Genomic DNA, 27389 nt, shown 5'->3' with positions numbered 1-27389 from the left:
AAAATACTGCTTTTTAATAAAAACTGATTTGAATATATTATGTAAAGAATATTTCCATGCATAAATAAATTTTATATGTATATATTTATACAGCCTCTTAATTTAGGGGGGGAAGATAAAAAGAGAACTTAGAGTAATAAATTCCAGAGCTGCCCACAAAAGTGGATTTATGAAAACATCATAGTGGAATATACACCTTGTGGCCATGAAGGACAGAGTGGAGGCTTTAAAAAATACATTCTTAGGATCATTCGTGACATGGGGTGGTGTACTCTGTACCTGCGCTGCCAGGATCCACACCCCAGATCTGCAGTGTGACCTCAGTAATGTGAAACAGAGAACAGATACGAGTTCCCTATTGGTACACATTAAATGACCACAAACTTGTCTTTTTAGAACAACAGGCATTCATCAGCACCCACATTCTGTAGGTCAAGAATCTAGGCATGGTATAGCTGAGTCCTCTGCTTAGAATCTCAGAAGTCTGTGATCTCACCTGAGGTTCAGGCTCTGCTTTCAAGCTCACTGGCTGTTGGACGGAACACCACTCCTTGCAGTTGTAAAACTTGGCCTCTCTGGTCCTAGAGGCCACTTGCCATTCCCTGTCACATGGTCCTCCCTGTAACAAGGTAGTTTGCTTCTTTGAGGCCAAAAGAATAATTCTGCTACTTCAAATCTCTTCACCTCGGGGAAGGCTTGAGCCAGCTTGGAAAGAGCTCACCTAATGAGGTCAGGCCCATCAAAGATAATCTCCCTTCAGAAGAACTCAAAGTCAACTGATGAGAGACCTTATTTGCATCTGCTAATTCCCTTCACCTTGGCCATAAAATGTAACCCAGTTACAAGATGTCCTGCCTACACTCAAGGGGAGGGGATTCCATGGTGTCTGTGCACTGTGGTGCATGAACCTTTAGGAGCATCTTAAATTCTGCTTACCACAGTCACCCCTCTGTATCTGACTTATATCCCCTTTCAAATGGGGAAAACAAGAGTACCAACCCCAGTGCTGCTTGATTCAATGAGTTGATTTCCATAAAGCTCTGAGAATAGTCCCCAGCACATTTAGTGATCAGAGAAATAATTGTTTTTGTTCAGTTGCTGAGCTGTGCCCCACTTCTGCAACCCCATGGACAAGCAGCATGCCAGGCTTCTCTGTCCTTCACTGTCTCCCAGACTCTGCTCAAATCCATGTCCACTGAGTCGGTGAGGCCATCCAACCATCTCATCCTCTGCTGCCCCCTTCTCCTTTTGCCTTCAGTTTTTTCCAGCACCAGAGTCTTTTCCATTGAATTGGCTCTTGGCCTCAGGTGGCCAAAGTATAGGAGCTTTAGCTTCAAGCATCAGTCCTTCCAACGAATATTCAGGGTTGATTTCCTTTAGGATTGACTGGTTTGATCTCCCTGCAGTTCAAGGGGCTCTCAAGTCTCCAGCACTATAATTCAAAAGGATCAATTCTTCGGGGCTCAGCTGAATTTTTATGGTCCAGCTCTCACATCCGTACAAGACTACTGGAAAAACCATAACTTTGATTATACAGACCTTTGTCAGCAAAGTGATGTCTTCGCTTTTTAATACGCTGTCTAGGTTTGTCACAGCTTTCCTTCCAAGGAGCAAACATCTTCTAATTTCATGGCTGCAGTCAGCAATCACAGTGATTTTGGAACCCAAGAAAAGAAAATCTGTTAGTGCTTCACTGTTTCCCCATCTATTTGCCATGAAGTGATGGGATCTGATGCCATGATCTTAGTTTGTTTTAATGTTGAGTTTAAGCCAACTTTTTCACTCTCCTCTTTCACCCTCAAGAGGCTCTCTAGTTCCTGTTTGCTTTTGCCATTAGAGTAGTATCATCTGCATGAGACTGCTATTTCTCCGAGCAGTTTTGATTCCAGCTTGTGACTCATCCAGCCCAGCTTTTCACATGATGTACTCTGCATATGAGTTAAATAAAAAGAGTGACAACATATAGCTTTGTCATAATTCTTTCCTAATTTTGAACCAGTCAGCTGTTCCATGTAAGGATCTAACTGTTGCTTCCTGACCTCCATACAGGTTTCTCAGGAGACAGGTAAGGAGGTCTGGTATTCCCATATCTTTAAGAATTTTCCAATTTGTTGTGATCCACAAAGTCAAAGGCTTTCTCATAGTCAATGAAGTAGAAGTAGATGCTTTTCTGAGGTTCCCTTGCTTTCTCTGTGATCCAACTATGTTGGCAATTTGATCTCTGGTTCCTCTGTCTTTTCTAAATCCAGCTTGTAAGTCTGAAAATTCTCGGTTCATGTACCATTGAAGTCTAGCTTGCAGAATTTTGAGCACAACCTTCCTACCATGTGAAATGAGTGCAATTATATAATAGTTTGAACATTCTTTGGTTTGGCCCTTATTTGGGATTGGAATGTAAACTGACCTTTTCCAGTCCTGTGGCCTGGAAAAAAAACTCAGCCACTGCTGAGTTTTCCAAATTTGCTGACATAATGAGTGTAGCACTTTAACAGCATCATCTTTTAAAATTTTAAATAATTCAGCTAGAATTCCATCACCTCCACTAGCTCTGTTTGTAGTAATGCTTTCTAAGGCCCACTCAACTTCAAAATCTTGGATGTCTGGCTCTAGGGAGTGACCACATCGTTGTGGTTATCCAGGTCATTAAGACCTTTTTTGTATAGTTCTTCTGTGTATTCTTACCATCTTTTCTTAATCTCTTCTGCTTCTGTTAGGTCCTTACCATTTCTGTCCTTTATCGTGCCCATCCTTGCATGAAATGTTCCCTTGCTATCTCCAATCTTCTTGAAGAGATCTCTAGTCTTTCCCATTCTATTGTTTTCCTCTATTTCTTTGCACTGTTCATTGAAGAAGGCCTTTTTATTTCTCCTTGCTATTCTCTGGAACTCTGCATTCTGTTGGGTATATCTTTCCCTTTCTCCCTTGCTTTTTGCTTCTCTTCTTAACTCAGCTATTGGTAACGTCTCCTCAGACTACCACTTGGTCTTCTTGCATTTCTTTTTCTTTGGGATGGTTTTGGTCACTGCCTCCTATAATAATGTTATGAACCTCTGACTATAGTTCTTCAGGCATTCTGTCTACTAGATCTAATCCCTTGAATCTATTCGTCACCCTCGCTGTGTAATGATAAGAGATTTGATTAGGCCATACCTGAATGGCCAATAATACTTGTATAAAAGGAAATAAAATACTCGCCAATAGATTGCTGGGGCCTCCACAATTTTATCTGGCCCCAATTAGAGTTAAGTTGATGTAAAATTGCTAAGTTTTACTTAAGACATCTGGTCTCTTTTTACAATCCTTTTAAAATAACTAGAAATAGTGGTACCGTCAGGCTTGAACTGCCACATAGTAACTCTTGGCGAGAGCCAACATCTTTACACAGGGCGAGGACTCTCTGGCTCTCCAGACCTGACCACTCCTTCCTGCCCCATTCTAGCCCATTCATTTTCGTTACCTGCTGGTCTCTAGAAGCATATGCATTTCTAACCTGAGACCTAAACTCATCCCTTTCAGCTTATGTCCAGTGAACAATATAGACACAGAAAAGATAGGCATGTAGTAAAACATATTTTTTGAAAACAAAAATAAACTTTAAAAACTTAACTGGTGGAAAGCAAAAATTTTACTTCCCATGCCATTTTTTTTTAAAGCCAAAAGAGTATAAGCCAAGGAATCCAAACAGAGACAGCTAAGACACATTTTGTAGCAGTATACAACAAAAACAAACTTGAGATTTAAATGTATTTCTTCCAAGAGTATGAAAAATTCATCCTGCACTACAGATTTTTGGTTATAATGCTGTGTTAACACCCAGATTCATCAGCTGTAATGAATGCTAATACTCCGGTGCAAGATTTTGATAGCACGGAATGCTCTGTGTACACAGGAAATCTATGTACCTTCCCCTCAATTTTGCTGTCAACCTAAAATCACCTCTAAAGAATAAAGCTTATTCTTTAAAACAAACTACAAAATATTTTTAAATCTAGTAAGATAAAATCTTCTCCATAAAATATTCTTTAATTTTTCTAAACATCTTCAAAAAGGCCTGAAAGTATTTTCTTTCCCCCCAAACAAGCATCTGACAATGTAAAACCCATTCACAAAAAAAGATTTAGAAACAGCCCATATTCCCACAATGCACTGTTCTCCTCAAGCAAAAGTAACCACTCCTGTGGATTTATTCTCCAATCATACTGGATCACACTTGGAGAAGGAAATGTGACCCAGAAGGAAACACTAGATCACACTCCAGTATTGTTGCCTGGAGACTCCCATGGACAGAGGGACTGGCAGACTACAGTCCATAGGGTCACAAAAAGTTGGACATGACTAAAGTGACTTAGCATTGGATCACAAGCTAGTACATTGGCTATTTTAATTGCTTTTAAATATATATAAATATTTCTAAAAGTCTGTGCAGTAGGACTTGATTTTCTTCATCTACCAAAAGCAGCTGCATTGTGTAAAAGTCCCAGAGGCAATGCCGCTGTGTAAAATAATGATTTAAGTAACATTAAGCCCTTCTTGCAAAAATCATCTTGTAGTTACGCCAAGAGAAAACTCAATTAATAATATTTTAACTGGGTGAAAGGGTGATGGAAAGGAGGGAAAGCCAAAATGTATTTTAATACATGATTTGCTTAGGAAGGGCCATGTGAACTTATATGAGTACACGTATCTGTTCTGTAACATTTTTAAAAATGAACTTTTAAAAGAAAACAGGGGTGGGGTGCAATAGGGGAGCTTACACTATCTATTTCCCATTTAATGCAGTAATCTACCATATTCAGGCTCCACTACCATTAACATGATCTTTAAAGTGTACTTTAAGTCTCCTCACTACAACTTCTGACAACTTGGAGCCATGCCAAGCAAAAGAAAACTGCCAGGTGAACCAACTTATAAAATCTTTAAGTCTGAAAAATTTTAAAGCACTTCAGTAAAAGATTAGATGTTCAACAATATATATATAATACATATAAATTATATACATAAATTCATAAAAAGTACTAAAAGTTAAGACATAAAAATAAAGAGGTAGCTTGCAGTCTCATTAGATGTGTTTTATTTTTTTTACTTTGTTGTGTTTTGTTTTGAAAATGGCACAGAAGGAATTAAGGGCTTAGGTGCCACTTCTGAATCTGCTAATGTATAATATTTGCAACATGATCTTAAGAAATATACTTGATATCTCTTTATCAAAGACCCTGAAAGAAAGAGCAGTGCTATGTGTATGCCAAAGAAGCTACCAAGAATATGAGTTCACTCATACTACAGATGCAACAGAAATGCACACACATGCACATGTGCTCCGAAAGACATACACAGGATTGTTCCCAGTAACATCACTGATAGGAACAACCCAAATATCCATCAGCAATGGAACAGACAACTAAACTGTGGTATATTCACAAAGGAATGAAAATAAATGAACTATAGCTACATTTAAAAATACAGACAAAACTCCCAAGCATAATGCTGAGTTGAAGAAGCCAAAATTCAAAAAAATACACACTGTATTATGCAATGTACAGAAAGTCCAAAGAAGTCAAAGCTAAATGATAATATTAGAAATTAAGACAGTGGTTACTTTGGGGGATGAAAGAAAGAGTAATAATTGGGAGGGAGCATGTGACTCCTCAACTTTGTGTTCACTCACTAACATGTACGTGAGTATTTTTACTGTTTTTTTCTATATCCTAAGTTTATATTTGTTTTCAGTATTAATATTTATAGGTATGTTTCTGTTACAAGGCTTCCCTTGTAGCTCAGCTAGTAAAGAATCCACCTGCAATGCGGGAGACCTGGGTTAGATTCCTGGGTCGGGAAGATCCCCTGGAGAAAGGAAAGGCTACCCGCTCCCGTACTCTGGCCTGGAGAATTCCACTGACTGTATAGTCCATGGGGTCGCAGAGTCAAACACGACTGAGCGACTTTCACTTTCACTTTTCTATTACAAGACAAATGCAAAATTAATGAATTTTTATAAAGTGTACCTATGTGAAAGTGATAGTGTTAGTCGCTTGGTCGTATCCAGCTCTTTGTGACTCCGTGAACTGTAGGCTGCAAGGCTCCCCTCTCCATGGGATTCTCCAGGCAAGAATACTAATGGGTTGCCATTTCCTTCTCCAGGGGATCTTCCTGACCCAGGGATCAAACCTGGGTCTCCTGCATTGCAGGCAGATTCTTTACCACTGAGCCACAGGGGAAGCCCTAAGAATACTTATAAAAGTATACCTATATCATACCAGAAGTATATTTTTTTTTGAAGATAAGGCATATCCAAGTGATACAAATGTTCTACCACACCCTGCAAATGAAATAGAATTTCTCTCTAGATGTGCTGCTTAGAAAGACTGTCAAGGATAATAGAGGCTGCAAACTCAAAACGTCCTTAGGGACCAAGAACATTTCCCAGCTGTGTGAAGAGTGCCTGGTAAAGTGCATATGCACGCACTGTGTGAGTGCAGAGGGGATGGGACACACTTGACAGGGCAGTCCCCACCTAAAGGGCAAGTAGGTCACAACTCCAACTGACAGCTGCTCTACAGAAATGCTGGGCCTAGGGTTAATAGATCATTTGGATTTTCAAAGACATAAATTAAAATTTATGTAACTAAGTGACAAGCACTGATTCTTTCAAAGAAAAAGAAGCCCAAGAAAGCTCATCTAAAAGGTACCTGTTGGAGATAGCAGAGAAGACTATTATGGGAACAAGTCCCTATGGTACGAGCAAGAAATGTCAGACGGGGGTCCAAGATACCAGCAAAAGGTTGACTTCTAGGGAAGAAAACATTTCCTCCTCTGAAGAGAATAAAAGTCTACATATATAGAGACATGTGCTGAGTAATTGGGTCCTTTGGTAGAAGGAAACAATAAAGAACAGCAGAGAAGGTGTGGGTTTCCAGCAATGGTTTCCAAACTTCACTTTCAACAGGCCCTTTTATAAAAAGTCCACAGAACTCCATGTATGAAACCGATCAAAGTAGAGTGGCCAACACTGAAGCAGAAGGAAAGCTGGAGTCCCACCCATGAGGGTGCCCCCTATCTTACTGCAAGTACAATATCCAACTCCACAGACCACGACTAAAGACACACAAAAGAGGAATGATAGCCTTCTAGAATCTTCCATGCCACTCAGAAATGGAAGTCCAAAACATGGATTCTCTCTATACTCAAGACACCTTGAGAATCTACGCTAATACCATAAAGGATAACTTGGGGAAAAGGGGTGAATAATGAGAAGTGTCACCTAGGAGTGGAAAGAGAACTAGATCTGCAGTTAGTTGGTTGGTAATTAAAATTCACACTGCCTACTATGTGACCTTGGGTAAGCTTGTAGGTTGTCCTCATGATGGTTCTAAGAATCAATTATGAATGGTTATTTCACTACTTACTCAGGAAATATCTCAGATATTAGTAGAAGACTATTTGCTTTTAGTCAAAGCTTGTTTTAATATCAACAGTTTTATTTAGTTATGTTAGGGTTTTCCTAATTCAAAGTCCTCCTTAAATACACAGCTAACATGGCTTTATCTTAAAGAAAAAGAATACATCCATTCAATCAAAATGCTCACACATCCTTAATGATAACAAATGTAATAGGCAACTGCATTCAAAAATAGTCATCATGCAAATTTAGCTTAGCCTGTTCTTTGTTCTCTTGATGCTAGGTTATTCTGACATTAAGTTTTTGAAACGTACCTCCCCAAAGGTTATCATTCAGTTATCAGCCACACCATTCAAAGTATATTTAAGAACATGGGGGTAATGGAAAACACAGTGCAAGAAGCCAAAGGTCTGAACCCTGTCCACCTCTGCCATTAATTAGCTATGGCTTGGCTTCTCAGGCTTGGTCTCCATATTAATAAAATGAGGATTTTAATCCATCAGTGGTTCCTAAACAGAGATGCCCTTTTAAAATAGTGTGGAGTATGCTTTTCAAACTACATATACCTAAACATGATTCTGTATATTCCACAGAAGTGAATATATTTATATTTGTGGCTTCAATTTTAATCAGTTACTGAAAAGTGATTGCATTTTTAATCTTATACATCTCTATAGCATTAACAGAAAGAATGTATAATAAAAGCTGACTCTATATCAATATTCTATTACTAGTAGGCTGATGCTATAAAATATTAATTCTATTGTTTTTAATAACAAAGGAATAAGGTAATTCAAAATTTATGAAATTTCCTGTCAGTTTTAATGGACTCATCTCTTTTGATTCAGTATTAGATACAGCAGTAGATTATCTAAATTTGATTTGCAGTTAAAGATCAGCATATAACATAAATTATACATTTAATAACTGATGGTATAAAGAGATTATTAAAACAACAGATAATTGACAAGAAAACATGGAACTTCACTTGCCAGAAAAATCAAGATAAAATGCACCTTTTCCATAAAGCTTTCAAAAATACTTTCTCTCTGTGATGAAAAAGAAAGCAATCCCTATATAAGACTACTGAACTTTATGTTTTAAAGAATATGCCTTTCTACAAATTCTTTTATTAAAGCTGAAGGCTGTACCCCAAATTACAATTATCCACTTAAAACAACAACTAACAATTTAGAAGTGGGAGGAGAAACACCAATTATCTATTTAAATAGCAGCCATTTCAGAACACCTTGGTCCCACATTTCCCTAACCAAGAAAACTGTTTCATACAAAAGTCATGGAACCTTCAATAGCACAATTGGAAAGACCACTTACTGTTTTAAAGAAATCACACAAACATAAGCAAATATTTTAATTAAGAGGTATAGCTAGTGTCTGGCCATGGTGCAGTGCACTCCCACAGGCCTAATGCCAGCTGTAGAATAACAACATTCAAGCAGCTGCCTTAATTGGAGATGCAGACCAACACATGCTAATTTGGCAGAGCCAGCTAATTGGTAGGTATGCTACATTTCTAACAAAACATCCACCCATATTACAGATGTTGTTCTCTGCCGGAGTAAACGATTGGTAACAAACAGTAATAAAGTTGAAATCAGCTACATTTGGTGAAATTGTTTAGTTGGACAGCTTTAGAACATGATCCTGCATTAGCTTAGAAAAACACTTGTGCCATAATTGGAACGTCAGCTAAATGTCAAAAGCATCTATGCAATATTAAGAATATGATGAGGTTTCATAATGACTCTTCAGCCAACAAAACAATACTTGCTAGGTGGACGCATTCCCCCACTTAAGTCATGCCAGGCCCCATGCAAACATTTGCAAAAGAAGAGTCCTTTTTTCTCGTCAAAGTTTAATACAGACCAAACATTTATAGATATCTGCAAAGATAGTAATTATGCTTACCAGGAGATCTAAAATGGTGGGGGGGGGGGGGGTGGAATGGGGAGGTGGTCTTCTGCTTATAGCCATGATGGTGTAACAAAAACCAGATTTACTCCGCCACTTTAAAAAAAAACGATAAAATATATGAAACAATGGTTTTGAGACACTGGACAACAGGCAGTTCAGGAGAGGAATACCTAATAAAAGGGAAATAAATAAGGTGACCTTTATGGTTGCCCTAGCTTACTGCCCAGTTAGGTTTCCTGGACTGGAAGGAAGAGAGAACTCATGTAGATACTCAGTGTCCCCTGAGCTGAGGAAACGGACTTGAGCACGTGGGAAACACAGAGTCTGTAGAATCAGCAGAGTGAAGAGAAAAAGTGAGTGAGAACACAGTAAGGCATATATATATATATATATATATATATGCAGTGGGTCCTTCAACGACTCGGAGGTCAGGGCACTGACCCCTGCGCAGCTGAAAATCAACATACAACTTTACAGGCAGCACTCCACATCTGCACACGTGCATCTACAGATCATGTAGTACACATCGAGCAGCTCAAACCAGTGCTGCTCTCTCTCAAGAGAGGGGGAACGTACTGTAATCTTCACGTGCTAGAAATTAGAGGGTGAATATTTTAAAAAGTGATAAGGAAGATATTTTAAAAGATCTAAATTTTTATAGAAAGAGAAAAACACAATTTCTGGATTAAAAAATATACACTAACAGGATTAACAGCACATTAGACACTGCAGAAAAAAGGTTAGCAAATGTAAAGATATAGCAAGAGACACCATCCAAAATGAAACAGAGAGAAAAGAGATTCAAAAAGACAGAAGAGCACACTATCATGAGTTGCGGGACCACTTCAGTCAGTTTAATGTCCTGTAACGGAAGTCCTAGGAAGGGTGAGGGATGGAAAGAACACCTGGTGAACTAACGGCCAAGAGAACGACAGCAGACTTCTTGTCAGAAACACTGCAAACAGTGAAACAAACAGTTAAAGTACTGGGAGAAAAAAAGAATCTGTCAACTTAGAATTTTATACCCAGGGAAAATATATTTCAGAAGTAAAAGTTTTTTTTCAGACACACAAAAAGAATGTCACCAGCAAACCAACACTACAAGAGAACGTTAAAGGACATCTTTCAGACAGAAAAACAGAAAAAAATCCCAAGTGAAATCTATTTACATGAACGGATGAAGAGCATCAGGAATGGTGATATTGGTATAAATATAAAATGCTTTAAAAATAAATTCAATTCTCTTTAAAATACAGTTGACTAAGGCAAAAGTACTACGTTACACAGAGGAACAGAATGTACGGAAGTGAAGTACAGGATCCTCAGGTTCATAACTACACGTGAAGGAGGACACTGCGCTAAGTTAGCGTGCCCTACAAAATCAAAAGCAGTCACTAAAAACAAGCAAAAAAAGAGGTACAGTCAATAAGCTAAGGGAGAAAATGATATGGAATGATAAAAACCAGGCTACTAATCCAAAAGCAGGCAGGAAAAAAAGAATAACAAAAAAGCAAATGAACAGATGGGAAAAATTCAAAGAAATAAGTGGTAAATTTCAATTCAATTATATCAACAATAACATTAAAAGTTAATGGCCTGAGCATACCAATTAAACAGCAGAAATCATCAAATGGGATAAAAAATAAGACTAAAGCTATGCTGTCTATAAGAAACCCATTCTAAATATAAAGTACATATAGACTAACAATAAAGCCAGAAAAAGACATATCAAGCTAACACTAATCAAAATAAAGTTGGACACAGTAGATTTCAGTGCAAAGAATAACACTATCAAGCAACTGTTTTAAATCTCAAAACACCTGTTCTCCTCTGACTCATAAGTGCTCAGTTAAATCTGAGAAAACTCAATTAACAAACAAGGACAAAACTTCTAATGCTTTACATATGCTGAGGATTCCAGAAAAATCATTCTCAAAGAAATGATCAGCCCAAGCAGTGACAGTTTAAAAAGTCAGACAGATATTCAACTGTTACTTAAAATTGTACTAATATAAACTTAAAATACGAAATATTTGTTATAATTGGTAAGAACCCAATTTCTCTGTAAACCTCTAATTAAGGTAAACAGTTGGTCAAATTAGAACTGGTTTTTTAAATATGTCTTCTTTCTGATCATATCATAGTACAAAAAATAATGCACTGTAAAATTTCATTCTTTTAGCGTTTAAATTTTCTACCCAGGTTTTACCAGCTAGAAGCATTATCACTGTTTCCACACACACAATTTAAAGCCATGAAAATTGATGTCCTTATTAAAGGGTTATTAGCTCTTCTAAATTACAGACAATGCTGCAAATCATCTTATCTTAATCACTCTTCCTGTCTCCTGTGTAAAACTTTTAAACACCATCTCTGACAAACCTGGTGTCAAAAATGATTGTATTGCTCTGTGATGTCATTGGAAATAAACCTCTAAAACTCTTAATTGGCCTTAAGATACTATACTAATATCATGGTGAGTTAACTAATGAGGAATGTTTGGTTAACTGGCCAATTTCTGAATACTAAAGAATTCCTAAAGAAAACTCTAATTAGGATATCAAGTTCAGTGTGGTTATGTGCATCATCTTACACTAAGAGAATACAGTTAATATATTCTAAGTTACAGGTGAAAGTGTTAATTTGTCATCTAAATATATATATACACACACACATATACCTGTATATAAATGGGCTTATAAAATAGATTACAATCTACAAAGAAAGCTTATGAATTAAGCCATCAGAAACCAGTTGTTGCAAAGAAACTTGATCTTTGATAATATAATCTTCTCTTAATAAGAAGACTCTAAAAGCAAGCTATTCTGTGCCTTCAGTTCTTAACCTGGCCAGGTTCCTTATCTACCCAGAACACTCTCACTTCCGAACAACCAGTTAACTTTTTGAGTTTTTGTGTTGACTTTTGTTGTGCCCTTGAAACATTTTTTTAACAAAAGTTTCTTGCATCTGAGAAGGCCAGATTTCATAATAATTACTATTTCTTGCAGCTATGCTTTATTTGAATTACTATCACTCCAAACCAGGACAATAATCATTTCTTGTCTTGGGCACCTATGACTTATGCTTATATTTTGCTGGTCTCCTGGCAATTCGTTATGATACTGCCGGTGTAAACAAAAGTCTCAAATTAAAAATAATAAAATTATTTAAGATATATTTTATATCCAAACTATCTCTGGTATTTCCCAGATAGCCACTGGGCAGCACTATTGAGCAAGGGGGCTATTAGGAAGAACGGAGAAGGCAATGGCAAGCCACTCCAGTACTCTTGCCTAGAAAATCCCATGGATGGAGGAGCCTGGTAGGCTGCAGTCCGTGGAGTCGCTAAGGGTCAGACACGACTGAGTGACTTCACTTTCACTTTTCACTTTCACACACTGGAGAAGGAAATGGCAGCCCGCTCCGGTGTTCTTGCCTGAAGAATCCCAGGGACGGGGAGCCTGGTGGGCTTCCATCTATGGGGTCACACAGAGTCGGACAAGACTGAAGTGACTTAGCAGCAGCAGATATATAAGTGTATACTCCGTATCTTTAATTTAGCTTAAGTCTAAATAAGAGTTGTCCTGTTTACTAAACCCATAATATGGGCAGATCCATGAAGCAACTAACAATGAGTATGGCTCAACACTTGCACATTTTTCAGGGTAGACAGAACATATTCAAGACCTTGTGAAAAGGACTGGCACAACAATGCAAACAATATGATTTCTAAGTATTAAATACTCTTGTTAATTGGTGGCAGGTTTAAAACACACTTTATAAAGGTCCCTGGAGATTTATTTATCAATGCCTTTAGCATCCATCATAGGGCTTGTGCCCTCAGGATAATCAGACTGACTCATTAAGTGGCTGAATATTATACTCCAATAGGGGATTCCATTCTGACACTGTTAACTGCTGTGATAAATTAACCGGAGATCATCAGTCTTATTAACAGGTGGTTTCTACTTTTCCTTCAAGAATGCTGAAAGGCCAAGCCATAAGCTGGAGGTGAGAAAACTGGGTCTCGGATGAAACACTCAAACAATAAAGCCTTGATAAAGGCCTATGCTGGTACCTGTGACTATTATGGACTCATGGGTCAGGCTTCCTGTCCAGTATAACCCAACAGCACCACCAAAAGCAGACTCTTAGACAGAACGCACCAGGGACCCAAGTCTGTATTTGTAAGACTCTTATTCAAAAATCAGACACCTTGTAAAACCAGGCTGCTAACCCAAGATCCAATGGAAAAAGAATTAATTTTGCAAGACTGAATGGAACCCACAAGGGAAATTTAATTGGTTTTGAAAAAATCTCTTTCTCCCTTTCTCACTAATTCTCATGGTGTCTGGCTATACTTGGGCATACTAAAATGAAACATTCTTTGAATGATATATTGCTCCGACCAAGCCCTCTGGATTCAGGGGGGGAGAAAAACATTCTCTGAGAAATCTTCATATAGCTTATAAAATGCGGCAGACTGTATTTTCCAAATCAAGATTTTATTTTCAAAAAACATCTCCCTTCCCACATGTTCTCCAAAGTTACCACATCACTCCCCCATCAAGATGTGGCATCTTTTCTTCTTCGGCTGAATCTGAGACGGCCCACCATCGCTTTGACCAACACAGTGCAGCAAAAGTAACACCGTATGAATTATGAGAGTAGGTCACCAAAAAGACATCAGCTTCTGCCTAGTTCTCTTAGGACATGCACCCTGGGGAAAGATAGCTACCACGTAAGAAGTCCAACTCCCCTGAGATGAGCATGCTGGAGAAGCTACACGGAGGCACTAAAGTCAACAGTCCCAGCCACGTCTAGTCTTCAGTCACATCCTGCCACGGCAGCAAACTGCGAGAAGCCGTCTCAGATCTTCCAGACCAGACAACTGAGTCATCACTGAGTGACCTCAATAATGCCCTGATGGGTAAAAGAATTGTCCCCTGACCAGCACAAGTTGTAAGCATCTCAAATGGCTATTTTACACTTGTAAGTTTGGGTAGTTCGTTGTGTGGCAATAGTTACTTGAATATAAACTAGTAATTTGTTAGGTCAATTTAAAGATGGGAATCGTATAGAAAATACAACACATACTCATTGGCCTTGTCTGCAAAACTAATCAGAATAATGGTCAAGTATTACACAACATGTCTTTACTGAGTTCTTTTTTTTAAAAAAATATTTATTTATTTATTTATTTGGTTGCAACAAACAAGACCTTCTATCTTCATTGTGGAACATGGGTCCCGAGTTGCTGCACGTGGGACCCAGTTCCCTGACCAAGGATCGATCCCAGGTCCCCTGCCTTGGGAGCATGATGGAGTCCCAGTCACTGGACCACTAGTGAAGTCCTGAGTCCTTTTACTTTACATAGTGATGTAATTATTTGCATAGGCTCAGGAGGAATCTACCTTTCTCCTACCAGGATATAAATTACATTAAAACAAATTTATAACTATCACCATGCCAGAAATGTTTCATTTAACAGTACATCTCACTTAATTAGGCATGACAAACCCACAAGTAAGGAACAAGGATTACACTCCGATATGGGGAAAAACAGAGTTTCAAAGACCTCCCAGTAAACCATCCTGATACCTCCTCTATGACTTGAAGCGAGTCTTACAGGGAGCACAGGATGTCATTCTCTGAAGGCCAACAACACTGAGTTACTTGGGGAACTTGGAGTAAGATTATAGGTAATACAATCTTACAAATAGGCAAAATCGGTAGAGGCATACTAGCTGGTCTTTTTGGTTCCTGAAGGCTTATGACCTTCAAACAGGTGAACTCAAAGGGCAATAAAGATATTTTTGGTACTATAGAAGTGATAAAAAAGATATGTGATTCTCGAGGACACATGAGATTAACTCTATTCCTAAAATCATACGGTTCTAGCTTTATTAAAGATAAAACAAAAAAATCTTTATGTGTTCAACAATATTTCAAATTCCTTAGCTAGATGAAAAAGCTAAATACAGGAAAGCTCCATATTAACAATGCTGATGGCGCATCAAAAAAACATGGGTCCAACATGCTGGGTCAAACCTGCACTTTAACTGCACAGATACGATCACAGGTAAAGACTAAAAAAGTGAAACTGACATTATTCACCTTAACCTATTCCTCTGTCGACTATTTACCAGGAAGATTTACTAGAAGTTTTCTAAAAGCTTTACATTTGAAGAAATAAAGTCATGAAATTTGGGGCCATCCTAAAGGTTTTCACCCTGACATAAGTCACACAAAAGCGACATCATATTTGTGATGACTCAGACGGTAAGGAGTCTGCCTGCAATGCGGGTGACCCGGGTTCAATCCCTGGGTTGGGAAGATCCGCTGGAGAAGGGAGTAGCAACCCACTCCAGTATTTTTGCCTGGAAAGTCCCATAAATGGAAGGAGCCTGGCAAGCTACAGGCCATGGGGTCACCACAAGTCGGACACAACTGAGCGACTTCACTTTCTTTAATCAAAGACAGAAATGTGTGTTTTTGAAATCAAAGTTGATTAACCTGTATGCAATGAGAATTATTGGTTGCTGTATGAAAATATGAACTATGAACATTTCCTTCTCTATATTGAGCCATTAGGTTGCTCTGAAAGCCAGTCTCTCTTGCACTGTGCTTTACTGCACAGTGTGACATTTATCCAGGAGTCTTTTTTCTTTGGCAAATCAAAGTCAATAAAAATACTTAATATATTCATAATCCTGGCTAACAATGCTAATAAAATAAGCTTGTTATACGTGTGATGACTTTCAGCTTGTCTTAATTCAACAAGTGACAGGTATCCTTACCAAGAACTGTAATTTCATCAAAGCAGTCAATCCCGGGAAAGCATTTAACCACTGTTGGCGAAACATTTAGTTCCCTACAATATTATGTATAATCCTTTTAAGTTTTTTTCTGAAGAGCTTTGATGAGTAGGCTGTCCTCCACGTACACAAGCAGTTCCATCTCAAGGCACGGAGCCCCAAGTTTACATAATAACGGTAGAAACTGAGACGGTAAGAGGAGCCCTATTTCTCTCCACTTGGCTTCTTTTCCAGTCTCCTCCTCTCCCGTCTTCAGGAAAGACTTCTCCAGTGAGACAGGGAAGGAAGAAGGATGAGTCTACCCACTGCAGTGAGTTTAAAAGCTGGTGAGAGAGGGCTTCCCCAAGGGCTCAGTGGTAAAGAATCCACCTGCAATGCAGGAAACGCAGGAGACACAGGTTCGATCCCTAGGTCGGCAGTATCCCCTGGAGGAGGAAATGGCAATCCACTCCAGTATTCCTGCCTGGGAAATCCCATGGACAGAGGAGCCTGGTGGATCACAGTCCATGAAGTTGCAAGAGTCGGACACAACTGAGCGACTAAACAACAACCAGTATTCTTGCCTGGGAAATCCCACGGACAGAAGAGCCTGGTGGGCTACAGTCCATGGGGTCACAAGAGTCAGACACGGCTGAGCATGAGCGTGAAGAGAGACAAGTTAGCCTAGTTAAACAAACTTGCTTGACTTCTGTTTCCTGACTGAACTCTGCTACTGCTGCTAAGTCACTTCAGTCGTGTCCGACTCTGTGACCCCATAGACGGAAGCCCACCAGGCTCCCCCGTCCCTGGGATTCTCCAGGCAAGAACACTGGAGTGGGTTGCCATTTCCTTCTCCAGTGTGTAAAAGTGAAAGTGAAGTCGCTCAGTTGTGTCCGACCCTTAGCGAGCCCACAGACTGCAGCCTACCAGGCTCCTCCATCCATGGGATTCTCCAGGCAAGAGTACTGGAGTGGCTTGCCATTGCCTTCTCCGGACTGAACTCTGGCTTGTACAGAAATTGGTATCAGGAGTGGAAGCCCAAAATACAGACCTCAAGAGACTTTCATGTCGGCTTGATTTCATGCAGCAGCATCACTATGAGCGGTGGCTGCCCATCGTCCGAGTATCTGCTGGAGAAGTGCCTTAAGAGACCAAGCATTCCTCGGCACAGACCTCTCAGTTTGGAAGGAATGACGACTACAAAGACTGGAGAAGCAAAGCAAAACCACAAGGAGGCATCATCTCACACCTGTCAGAATGGCGACCGTCAAAGAGAACACAAGTAACAAATGTGGGTGAGGATGTGGGGAAGAGGGAACACTCCTCAACTGTCGGTGGGAATGTAAATTGGTATAGTCACTGTGGAAAACACAATGGAGGATTCTCAAAACACTGAAAACAGAACTACGTGATGACCCAGCAATTCCATTCCTGGGTATATATCGGGGAAAAAAATCAATTTGAAAATATACATGTACCCCAATGTTCACAATAGCATTATTTACAACTGCCAAGATACAAAAGCAACCTAAGTGTCTATCAACAGGTGAATGGACAAAGAGGGAGTACACACACATACACACATACCGCTGCTGCTGCTGCTAAGTCACTTCAGTCGTGTCCGACTCTGTGCGACCCCATAGACGGAAGCCCACCAGGCTCCCCCGTCCCTGGGATTCTCCAGGCAAGAACACTGGAGTGGGTTGCCATTTCCCTCTCCAATGTGCGAAAGTGAAAAGTGAAAGTGAAGTCACTCAGTCATGTCGGACCCTTAGCGACCCCATGGACTGCAGCCTACCAGGCTCCTCCATCCATGGAATTTTCTAGGCAATAGTACTGGAGTGGCTTGCCAGCCTTCTCCGACACACACATACTACTCAGCCATAAAAAATAATGAAAATTTGCTACGTGGAGCAACATGCATGGACTTGGAGGATATTATGCTAAGTGAAATAAATCAGAGAGAGAAAATACCGTATGATATCATTTATATGTGGAACCTAAAAAAAAATACAACAAACTAGTGAATGTAACAAAACAGAACAAGACAGATAAAGAGAACAAACTAATGGCTATTAGTGGGGAGACAGGAGAGGGAAGGGGCAACATAGCGGTGGGGTATAAAGACATACAAACTACTGTATATAAAATAAGCTACAACGATATACTGTACAACACGAAGAATACAGACAGCATTTTATAATAACCATAAATGCAGTATAACCTTTAAAAACTGCAAATCACTGTACTGTATACCCCTAACATATAACATCATCCATCAACTATAACTTCAATAAGAAACAAAGACTGTGGTATGTGGCTTCTTCTGAGTGCTCTGGGGCTCTAACAAAAGGAAAATGACAAGCTTGGGTCTTTAAGCTTTCGAGATCACACTTATGATCTGGATCCAGAGAATTTTTATGGCAACCCCAGTAAAAACTTTTATGTCTTATTAGCCACAGAGCTTGCTTCACTAACATCCCAGATTGGAGTGTGTCATTTACAGAATTAACAATAGAAGTTGAGTTTCACAGACTCACCACATTTCATGGGTAAAAGTGAAGCAGAATGAGGGAGAGTGAGACCCTGAGACTGGAGATGAGGATATCGGTGCAGACTCTGCTGAGGCTAGAGAGTCTTGACACACACGCTGCCCCTGCAGTGCTACTCTGAGCTTGCCCTTCCAGGAGTCTCTGAAGAGATTAGCTTTCCCTGGCTTGAAAATCCTGTAAAAACCTCACCATAAATATAAGGGTAATTCATTTGCAACGGAATGCCTCTTCTACTCAAGATCTAGCTGAGGAGGCCTTATTACCATCCAGAACACCCCTTATCACCACCCATAACATAGGTCCTGAAATTCTCTGAGAGCACAAGTACAAAGTCTACTCCATGAAGTAGTAACTTATACACAAACAGAACTGGTTTTTTTTATACAATTGGTATAGCATCTGGTATGTATTGGTAGAAATATGGAAAAATGTACTGGTAGAGATCTGGAAAAATTGGGGTGTGAAAAGATTCCATGAGTATCAGGCTAAGGAAAACAAAATATAACACCAGACTGGTGGTGGTTTAGTCGCTAAGTCATGTCCGACTCTTGCAACCCCAAGGACTATAGCCCACTAGGCTCCTCTGTCCATGGGATTTCCCAGGCAAGAACACTGGAGTGGGTAGCCATTCCTTTCTCCAGGGGGTTGTCCCAACCCAGGGATCGGTTACATGAATCACTTGTGAAAGATTTAGGATTTAAAGGTTAGTTTCTACAGCTGAAAAGAGCTCTAAGAATTAACTTTGACTCCATGATGGTCCACATTTAACAACATTGCTGTTGTTGTTCAGTTGCTAAGTTGTAGCCAACTTTTTGCTATCACATGAACTGCAGCACACCAGGCTCCTCTGTCCTCCACTCTCTCCTGGAGTTGCTCAAACTCATGTCCATCGAGTCGGTGATGCCATCCAACCATCTCATCCTCTGTCGCCCCTTCTTCTTCTGCCCTCAATCTTCTTTTCCAGTTAGCCAGCTCTTGGCATCAGGGAGCCAAAGTATTGGAGCTTCAGCTTCAGCATCAGTCCTTCCAATGAATATTCAGGGATGATTTCCTTTAGGATTGACGGGTTTGACCTTGCTGTCCAAAGGATCCTCAAGAGTCTTCTCCCAACACCACAATTCGAAAGCATCAGTTCTTCAGCACTCAGCCTTCTTTATGGTCCAGCTCTCACATCCATACATGACCACTGGAAAAACCATAGCTTTGAGTAGATGGACTTTTTTAGGCAAAGTGATGTCTCTGCTTTTTAATATGCTGTCTTGGTTTGTCATGGCTTTCCTCCCAAAAAGCAAAAACATCTTTTAATTTCAAGGCTGCAGTCACTGTCTGCAGTTATTTTAGAGCCCAAGAAAATGAAATCTGTCACTGTTTCCAATTTTCCCCCTTCTATTTGCCATGAACTGAAGGGACCTGATGCCATGATCCTAGTTTTTTGAATGTTGAGTTTTAAGACAGCGCTTTCACTCTCCTCTTTCACCCTCATCAAGAGCCTCTTTAGTTCGTCTTTACTTTCTACCTTTAGAGTGATATCATCTACGTATCTGAGGTTTCTGACATTTCTCCCGGCAATCTTGGTTCCAGCCTGTGATTCATTCAGCCTGGCACTTCACATGATGTGACCCACACAGAAGTTAAATAAGCAGGGTGACAGTATACAACCTCGTCATTCTTCTCTCCCAGTTCTGAGCCAGTCAGTTGTACCATGCAAGGTTCTAACTGCTGCTTCTTGTCCTGTGTACAGGTTTCTAAAGAGATAGGTAAGGTGGTCTGATAGCCCCACTTCATTAAGAAGATTCCACAGTTTGGTACGATGCACACACCCAAAGGCTTTCTCGCAGTCAGTGAAGCAGGAGATGTTTTTCTGGAACTCCCTTGCTTTCTCCATGATCCAAGGAAAGCTGTCAATTTGATCTCTGGTTCCTCTGTCTCTTAGAAACCCTGCTTGTACATCTGGAAATTCTCAGTTCATGTACTGCTGAAGCCTAGCTTAAAGGATTTGGGCATTACCTTGCTAGCAAGTGAAATGAGCACAATTATATGGAGTCTGAACATTCTTTGGCATTGCCCTTCTTTGGGATTGGAATGGAACTGACCTTTTCCAGTCCTGTGGCCACTGCTGAGTTTTCCAAACTTGCTGATATACTGAGGGAAGCACTTTCACAGCATCATCTTTTAGGATTTTAAACGGCTCAGCTAATAAAGTAGTAGTAATAGTAGTGTTGGTCGCTCAGTCGTGTCCAACTCTTTGTGACCCCATGAACTGTAGCTCGCCAGGCTCCTCTGTCCATGGGACTCTCCAGGCAAGAATACTGGAGTGGACTGCCATTCCCTTCTCCAGAGGATCTTCCCAACCCAGGGATCAAACCCTGGTCTCCTGCTTGGCAGGCAGATTCTTTACCATCTGAGCTACAGAGGCCACAACTTCTCATGGCATAATGTTGAGTCAAGAACCCAAAGCTTTAAGGAAGTAGAAATGTTGGAGTGGATCTACCATGCAATTTGCACACACAATCCCTCCACCCCACACCCCCAAGAGAGCCCAGCAGACATCTCTTCACTGAAGCACCAACTCGCCTATTATATGGGCAAGAGGTCATTAGTGTAGCCCTTTATTAGTCTGCCAGTCATAAAATTCACTGTGTTGGCACCATATGAGAACTCCCTATTTTCTTTCTCTAGCCCCTTACTTTGGAGAAGGCAATGGCAAGCCACTCCTTGCCTAGAAAATCCCATGGATGGAGGAGCCTGGTAGGCTGCAGTCCGTGGGGTCGCTGGGGGTCGGACACGACTGAGCAACTTCACTTTCACTTTTCACTTTCACACATTGGAGAAGGAAATGGCAACCCACTCCAGTGTTCTTGCCTGGAGAGTCCCAGGGATGGGGGAGCCTGGTGGGCTTCCGTCTATGGGGTCACACAGAGTTGGACACAACTGAAGTGACTTAGCAGCAGCAGCCTCTTATTTATTTCCTTCATGGTACTTACCATAATCTGCAATTATTTGTCTTTTTTTGGTTTTGTTTATTATTTTTTTCCTTTTTTCCTATTTTTTTTTTCTGTATCCCCCACTTACATATCATTCCACAAGAACAACGACTGCATATATCTTGCTCACTACTGTATCTTGACTGCCTAACATAGTACCTGGTACACAGGCATTCAATAAAGATTTGCTGAAGGCATAAACAGAGTCAGTCTGTCTTTGCCAACATTAAATTCTGGTCCTTCCTTCTTCTGGAATATATACGTTCAGGAAAATATGATCCCCTCACGGATGATTTACATCTGAGTTGTTGTACCAACTTATAAATCTCCTCTGTGTATTTATTTTTTCAGCCTAGAACAGACGACCTGGTTTGCTGATATCACCTCTCCCAGTAAATTTATATTATGCCCAGAAAAATATTTTTCAAAATTTTCAAGAACTAAAAAAAAATTTTTTCTCATAATAAAGGTCATTTCAGTGCCTTCACCATCTGTTTCTGCATGAAAAACATTTGAACAGCATCCTGTCTTTTTCCAGAAACATTTCTGCCCACAGTCATGTGTCACCTCATATCACAAGTTAACAAAATTCTCAAATGCCATTAAAGTATATCTTCTGACTCATGGGGCAATTTTTGTACAGCCTGGACCACTTGCTGTGTCATGAGGAAGCTTTTCTTGCTTCTGTATCAAATAGGGGGTGGAGTCATTCATAGTACAGCATTTCAAAATTCAATGTTCCACTTAATCAAAGCTTCTATTTTCAGCCTATGAACCTTTATTTCTAGCAACTACTAAGTGCTTTCACTAACAGTCAGTTTTACACACACTCCCCACAAACACACACAATGTTTTTATCACTCTAAGAGTTAAAACACACATTTAACTACAAGTAACTAAGTAAGAAACAGTACTAAGATCCAGGCAATATGTTAACATCACCTGCTGCATTAAGTACATACCTCAGACTCCTTAGTGTCAGAGGAGCACTCCTTAATTCGAATTCACGCCTGAGCAAAACTGCAAGATACTGTATGTCTTGGACCTTCAAGGTTGCTTTTACATAGCTGAAACTTTGAAAGTTAAAATCCTTAAATACCAAAGATGTATTGGATATCTCACTTTTGCAAAGATCTGTGCCCTCAACAGGGTTTTAAAATTTTTTTAATATACTTTATATTACAAAGATCTGTTTTTCACCTAAAGTGTCTCAATGTGTAATCTGTCCAACAGGACCAGCTATGGTCTGAGTAGAAATAATAAAAAAATATACACTTCACAAGGTTGCCTGAAGGATCAAAGAGGATGATATATGTGAGAGAATAAATAAATAACATACTACATAAATGTTAGTAGTAGATAGCAATGTTAATAATAATATAGTATATACAAACTTACATAATGTTATGTGTCAATTATATCTCAAAAAAGCTGGGAAAACAGAAAAATACAGTAGAAATCCTTTCTCCTCTGAAAGAATTAGGGCAGTTTTTTAGCTGGATACTCAGAGAAGTCAGTTAAAGCAAGGAATTCTAGAAAATGATAAGCACACATTATAACCATTTTGACTGACGCCATGAGTAAGTAAATTCATTCACCAGTCCTCTGTGTAGGGAACCAAGTCCTTATCTGAATTTGGATCTGCAGTCTGGAATTCCAGTCTTTCTTACATACACAACACCCCCGCACCCACAACGCATTATCTCTAATTGCAGTTTCGTGTCTTAATGCAGCAAACACTTCAACACATATGAAACAGTCGAAACCGTTTTTTCCCCAATATTTTGCGTTTTTCTTGTTTTCCCCTGAGTTGACAGCCAATTTCTAAAAGGGCTTGCTTTTCTCACTTTTTTTCAGAGCATTCAACTTGGTTACGGTCCTCTCCCTTCTACACTAATAACTCATCAGTGTGCAGAAGGCGGAGTGACAAACGCACCCGGCATAAGGCAGTCTGGAAACAAATAAAGCCGACTGTTAACAGGTAAGCCATTAGACCCATTGGAATAAAAGCACACAAGCATCGTAGTGAGACGCCTACCAGCCACAAACAGCGTATTAGGAACATGAGCTAATACGTTTTACCAAGGAAACGCACAGCACTGGTTTAACCATATGGCTGGCTAACGAGATGTCAGATGAAAAGAGTTTTTGCCATATTATAATTCAGGTCTCAAGCACAGCTGTCTAAGAAGAAAGTCCAAAACAGTTTCTCTCTCACGTGTATCTGTGCTAGCCTTTGCAGTTTTCCTCAGTCGCATATGATACACATTTAAAGACAACGAAGTCAGGGACTTCCCTGGCGGTCCAGTGGTTACGACTCTACTTCCACTGCAGGCGAGCAGGCCCCATCCCTGGTTGGGGAACGAAGACCCCACATGCCGCATGGCAGGGCCAGTAAATAAGGACATTGAAATCAAAGAGTAAAAAGAATGTTAGAATCATTAAAAGGAGCAACAGAAAAGGAATGCAGATGTTTAAGGAGAACATAATCAGAGAGTCTGATTCTTCACAGAAGAACCCAAGTGAGTCAGTAAAATACATTTTAAGCAACTTATAATGGCACTATATTAATTTGAAAAAACTGATCCACCTTTGAAACACCCCATTAACAGCAAAAAAAAAAAAGAAGCTTTCTGAACATAAGTAAATACATTAATGCAAGATATCTGCTTGAAAACATTAAATTTAGACTACCTGTACTCCTCTTGTGATTATAAGGGGAAGGGTGACGTGAGGACTTACTTATCTCACTGGAAACTTGGTTCAGTTTGTCCTGTGATCTGCTGATAAGGACAATTTTCATTCCACGCTTTGCTAACTGAAACAATAAGACACCGAACAGCAGAATCACATCTCTGTTTCATTTTAAAATGTAAATTAGATATAATCTCATTTTAAGAAAATCTGACCCATATGATAATTCAAGTTAAAAAACAAATACACCCCCGAGTGTAATGAATGGGCAAACCAAAATGAAGACTTTACAAAAAGATTCCCCAAAGAATTATCTTTCTCAGTCAAGCTAGTATATAAAAGTGAATGGGTTTTAGAAAAAGGAAGACTTTTATTTTGTACCTGTCCATATTTAATTTTTTTATTCATGAGTATCTGTTACTTCTTTAATTTAAAAATTAGCTTTAAAAGTTTTTGTCTTAGACTGGATACATGAAGACTGTAGAACTGGCAAAGGAAACTACAGTTAAAATGTTGGGAATTCATAAAAATAGAATCAATTTTAAAGTTTTTATTTAAATACTATACTTTATGGACTACAAAGGCAAACTAAGATAATTAATTGGATGACTTAGTAAAGAATTTCCTGAGGAGTACCTTCTGTGTACTTCCCCAGTGCTGTGTAAGTACATCACAGAATGAATAAGATTTATGGCAATGTGCTTTCTACCCCCAGTTCAGTTCAGTTCAGTTCAGTCGCTCAGTCGTGTCCGACTCTCCGCGACCCCATGAATCACAGCACGCCAGGCCTCCCTGTCCATCACCAACTCCCGGAGTTCACTCAAACTCATGTCCACAGAGTCGGTGATGCCATCCAGCCATCTCATTCTCCGTCGTCCCCTTCTCCTCCCACCCCCAACCTTTCCCAGCATCAGAGTCTTTTCCAGTGAGTCAACTCGTCGCATGAGGTGGCCAAAGTATTGCAGTTTCAGCTTTAGCATCAGTCCCTCCAATGAACATCCAGGATTGATCTCCTTTAGAATGGACTGGTTGGATCTCCTTGCAGTATAAGGGACTCTCAAGAGTCTTCTCCAACACCACAGTTCAAAAGCATCCCATAAATAAAGGGGCAGAGGAAAAAACACTGATATACACAGAATTTTTAGTGAACTACTACAGGCAGTATATAAATGAGAATAAATTACGTGCTCTGAACTATAAATGTAGTAAACTAATTTTCCAGTCCTAAATCCTAAAGTCAGCTTTTATTAAGTAAAAAGTGGTACAGCAAATGAGAAGACATAGAACATTTTTTTATAAAAGATAATTAAGATTGGTAATAACTTGCTGAATTAATCTCTTATAAAAACGCTATAAAAAACCCATGCATATATACCAAGCGATCTTTTTTTTTTTTAATTAATGGGGAGAGGAAGAACAAGGAAAAGATCCTATCTATAGAAAAATGGCATCTAATATAATTGTAAAAGGAAAGATACCATTTAAAAACTACCCTAGCAATAACTAATTTAGGCAAAAATCAGCAACAGATGCTAGGGTGGAAGATTGTTGAGAAATGAGGTATGCATACAAAGAATCATCCTACAGATTCTTCATTAATTACAAAGGGGGAAAAGGTACTTTTATAACAGAAAACTATGGTACAGAGTATCTTAATAAATGATTTATCTCAACATAATCAATAAAGGAATGAATGGACTTCTTGTGGCTCCTGATAAGATAAACTCAAAAGAATACAGTATCACCTGTGTAGCATTCCTGCTAAAAAATGCTTATCACCTGTGCAGCATTTCTGCTAAAAAGATTTAACTTGAACCGAATCATGAGGAACTGAGCAACTGAGCACACACGCACACAATCACGAGGAAACAATCAGACAAACCCAAACTGAGCAATCTACAAAACAGCTGGCCTGGATTTTTGCCAAAATGCCACTGTTACAAAAGAAAAAAGGCAAAAAAGTTGGGGGGATGAGGGGGGCTGCAAGGAAGGGCGCTAGCGAACTCTCCTAGTCAAGAAATATGACATCTAGATGCAACGCATAATCTTTAAATGGATTCTGGAATACAAAAAGCTCTATAAAAGACATTATTGGGATAACTGGGAAACTTGCATTCGGAGTGTATATTGTACAGTAGTATGGTGTCAAGTTAAACTTCCTATCCCATGTGTGATCACTGGACTGTGGTTACAAGAGTGAACGTTCTAGTTCTCAGAAGCTTCATGCTGAAATCTTTAAGGGTGAATTCTTACAATGCCTCTAAGTCCCAAGTGGTCCCACTAAATTATAATGATAAAGTGAAACAGGGCAAAATGTTAACAACTGGTGAATCCTGATGAAAGGTGTATGAGTGCTTGCTGCATTCTTCTTGCAACTTTTCTGTAGATTTTGTATTAAAAACAGAAGGCTGAGAAATCAAAGGATTTTTTTAAAAAACCCTTTTGAAAGGATAAATGAGACAGTCAATGGATCAGCAAGGATCTCCATCACAATCAAAGACAATATCTCAGGCTACTGGTGCCTCCGTGGAACCAGGACTGCAGGCCTTAAGAGCACCGCCAATGCTTCTGGTCTGTACAGTTTTGTTTGAAGTGTTATGATGTCCTCCCTTCACTTACATTACAGACAACTGAAATCCTCTGAGGGTGTCTGTCAATATCTGTCAGTCATAATCCTTCTTGTGAAAACGATACATGGGCTAGTCTGCAGATTTAATCGCTCTCTAATAATTTATCTACCTTTTGGAAAATAATCCAAAGCAATTAACTTTGAAGACTGAGAATGGTCCATAGTTACACAATACAAAATAAAATTACACTAAAATGTTCACAATTCCAACTTACCCCCACAGAACGTTTTACACACATATGCCCCAAAACTTGTTTTAAAGTTGTGTTTAAGCATAGTATTGCTAACAAGGTAGAAACAAAGTACCTCTATTATACTGTATAATGCTCTACTGGTGCTTGTAACTTCAAAATCAAAATTACTGTAAGAGAGCATTCTATATTTGTTCTTATATTTTTATAC

At 39.4% G+C, this 27389-nt stretch overlaps 1 protein-coding gene across 2 annotated transcripts in view; it reads right to left on the bottom strand.

Moving 5' to 3' along the window:
* Nucleotides 1-27389, bottom strand: part of HSD17B12 (hydroxysteroid 17-beta dehydrogenase 12) — a 178166-nt gene that overhangs the window by 86248 nt on the left and 64529 nt on the right. For both annotated transcript variants that reach the window (XM_055423868.2, XM_088843264.1), the window contains exon 3: nt 24407-24482. In XM_055423868.2, coding sequence (XP_055279843.1) covers nt 24407-24482 — 76 coding nt within the window. The remainder of the gene's footprint in view (nt 1-24406; nt 24483-27389) is intronic.

The sequence above is a fragment of the Moschus berezovskii genome, chromosome 14 (assembly GCF_049115385.1).
Source record: "Moschus berezovskii isolate FMDL1 chromosome 14, NW_MosBer_1.0, whole genome shotgun sequence".
Taxonomy (NCBI): Eukaryota; Metazoa; Chordata; class Mammalia; order Artiodactyla; family Moschidae; genus Moschus; species Moschus berezovskii.
Note: the sequence above shows the minus strand (reverse complement) of the source record. Positions and strands in the feature narration are given on the sequence as shown.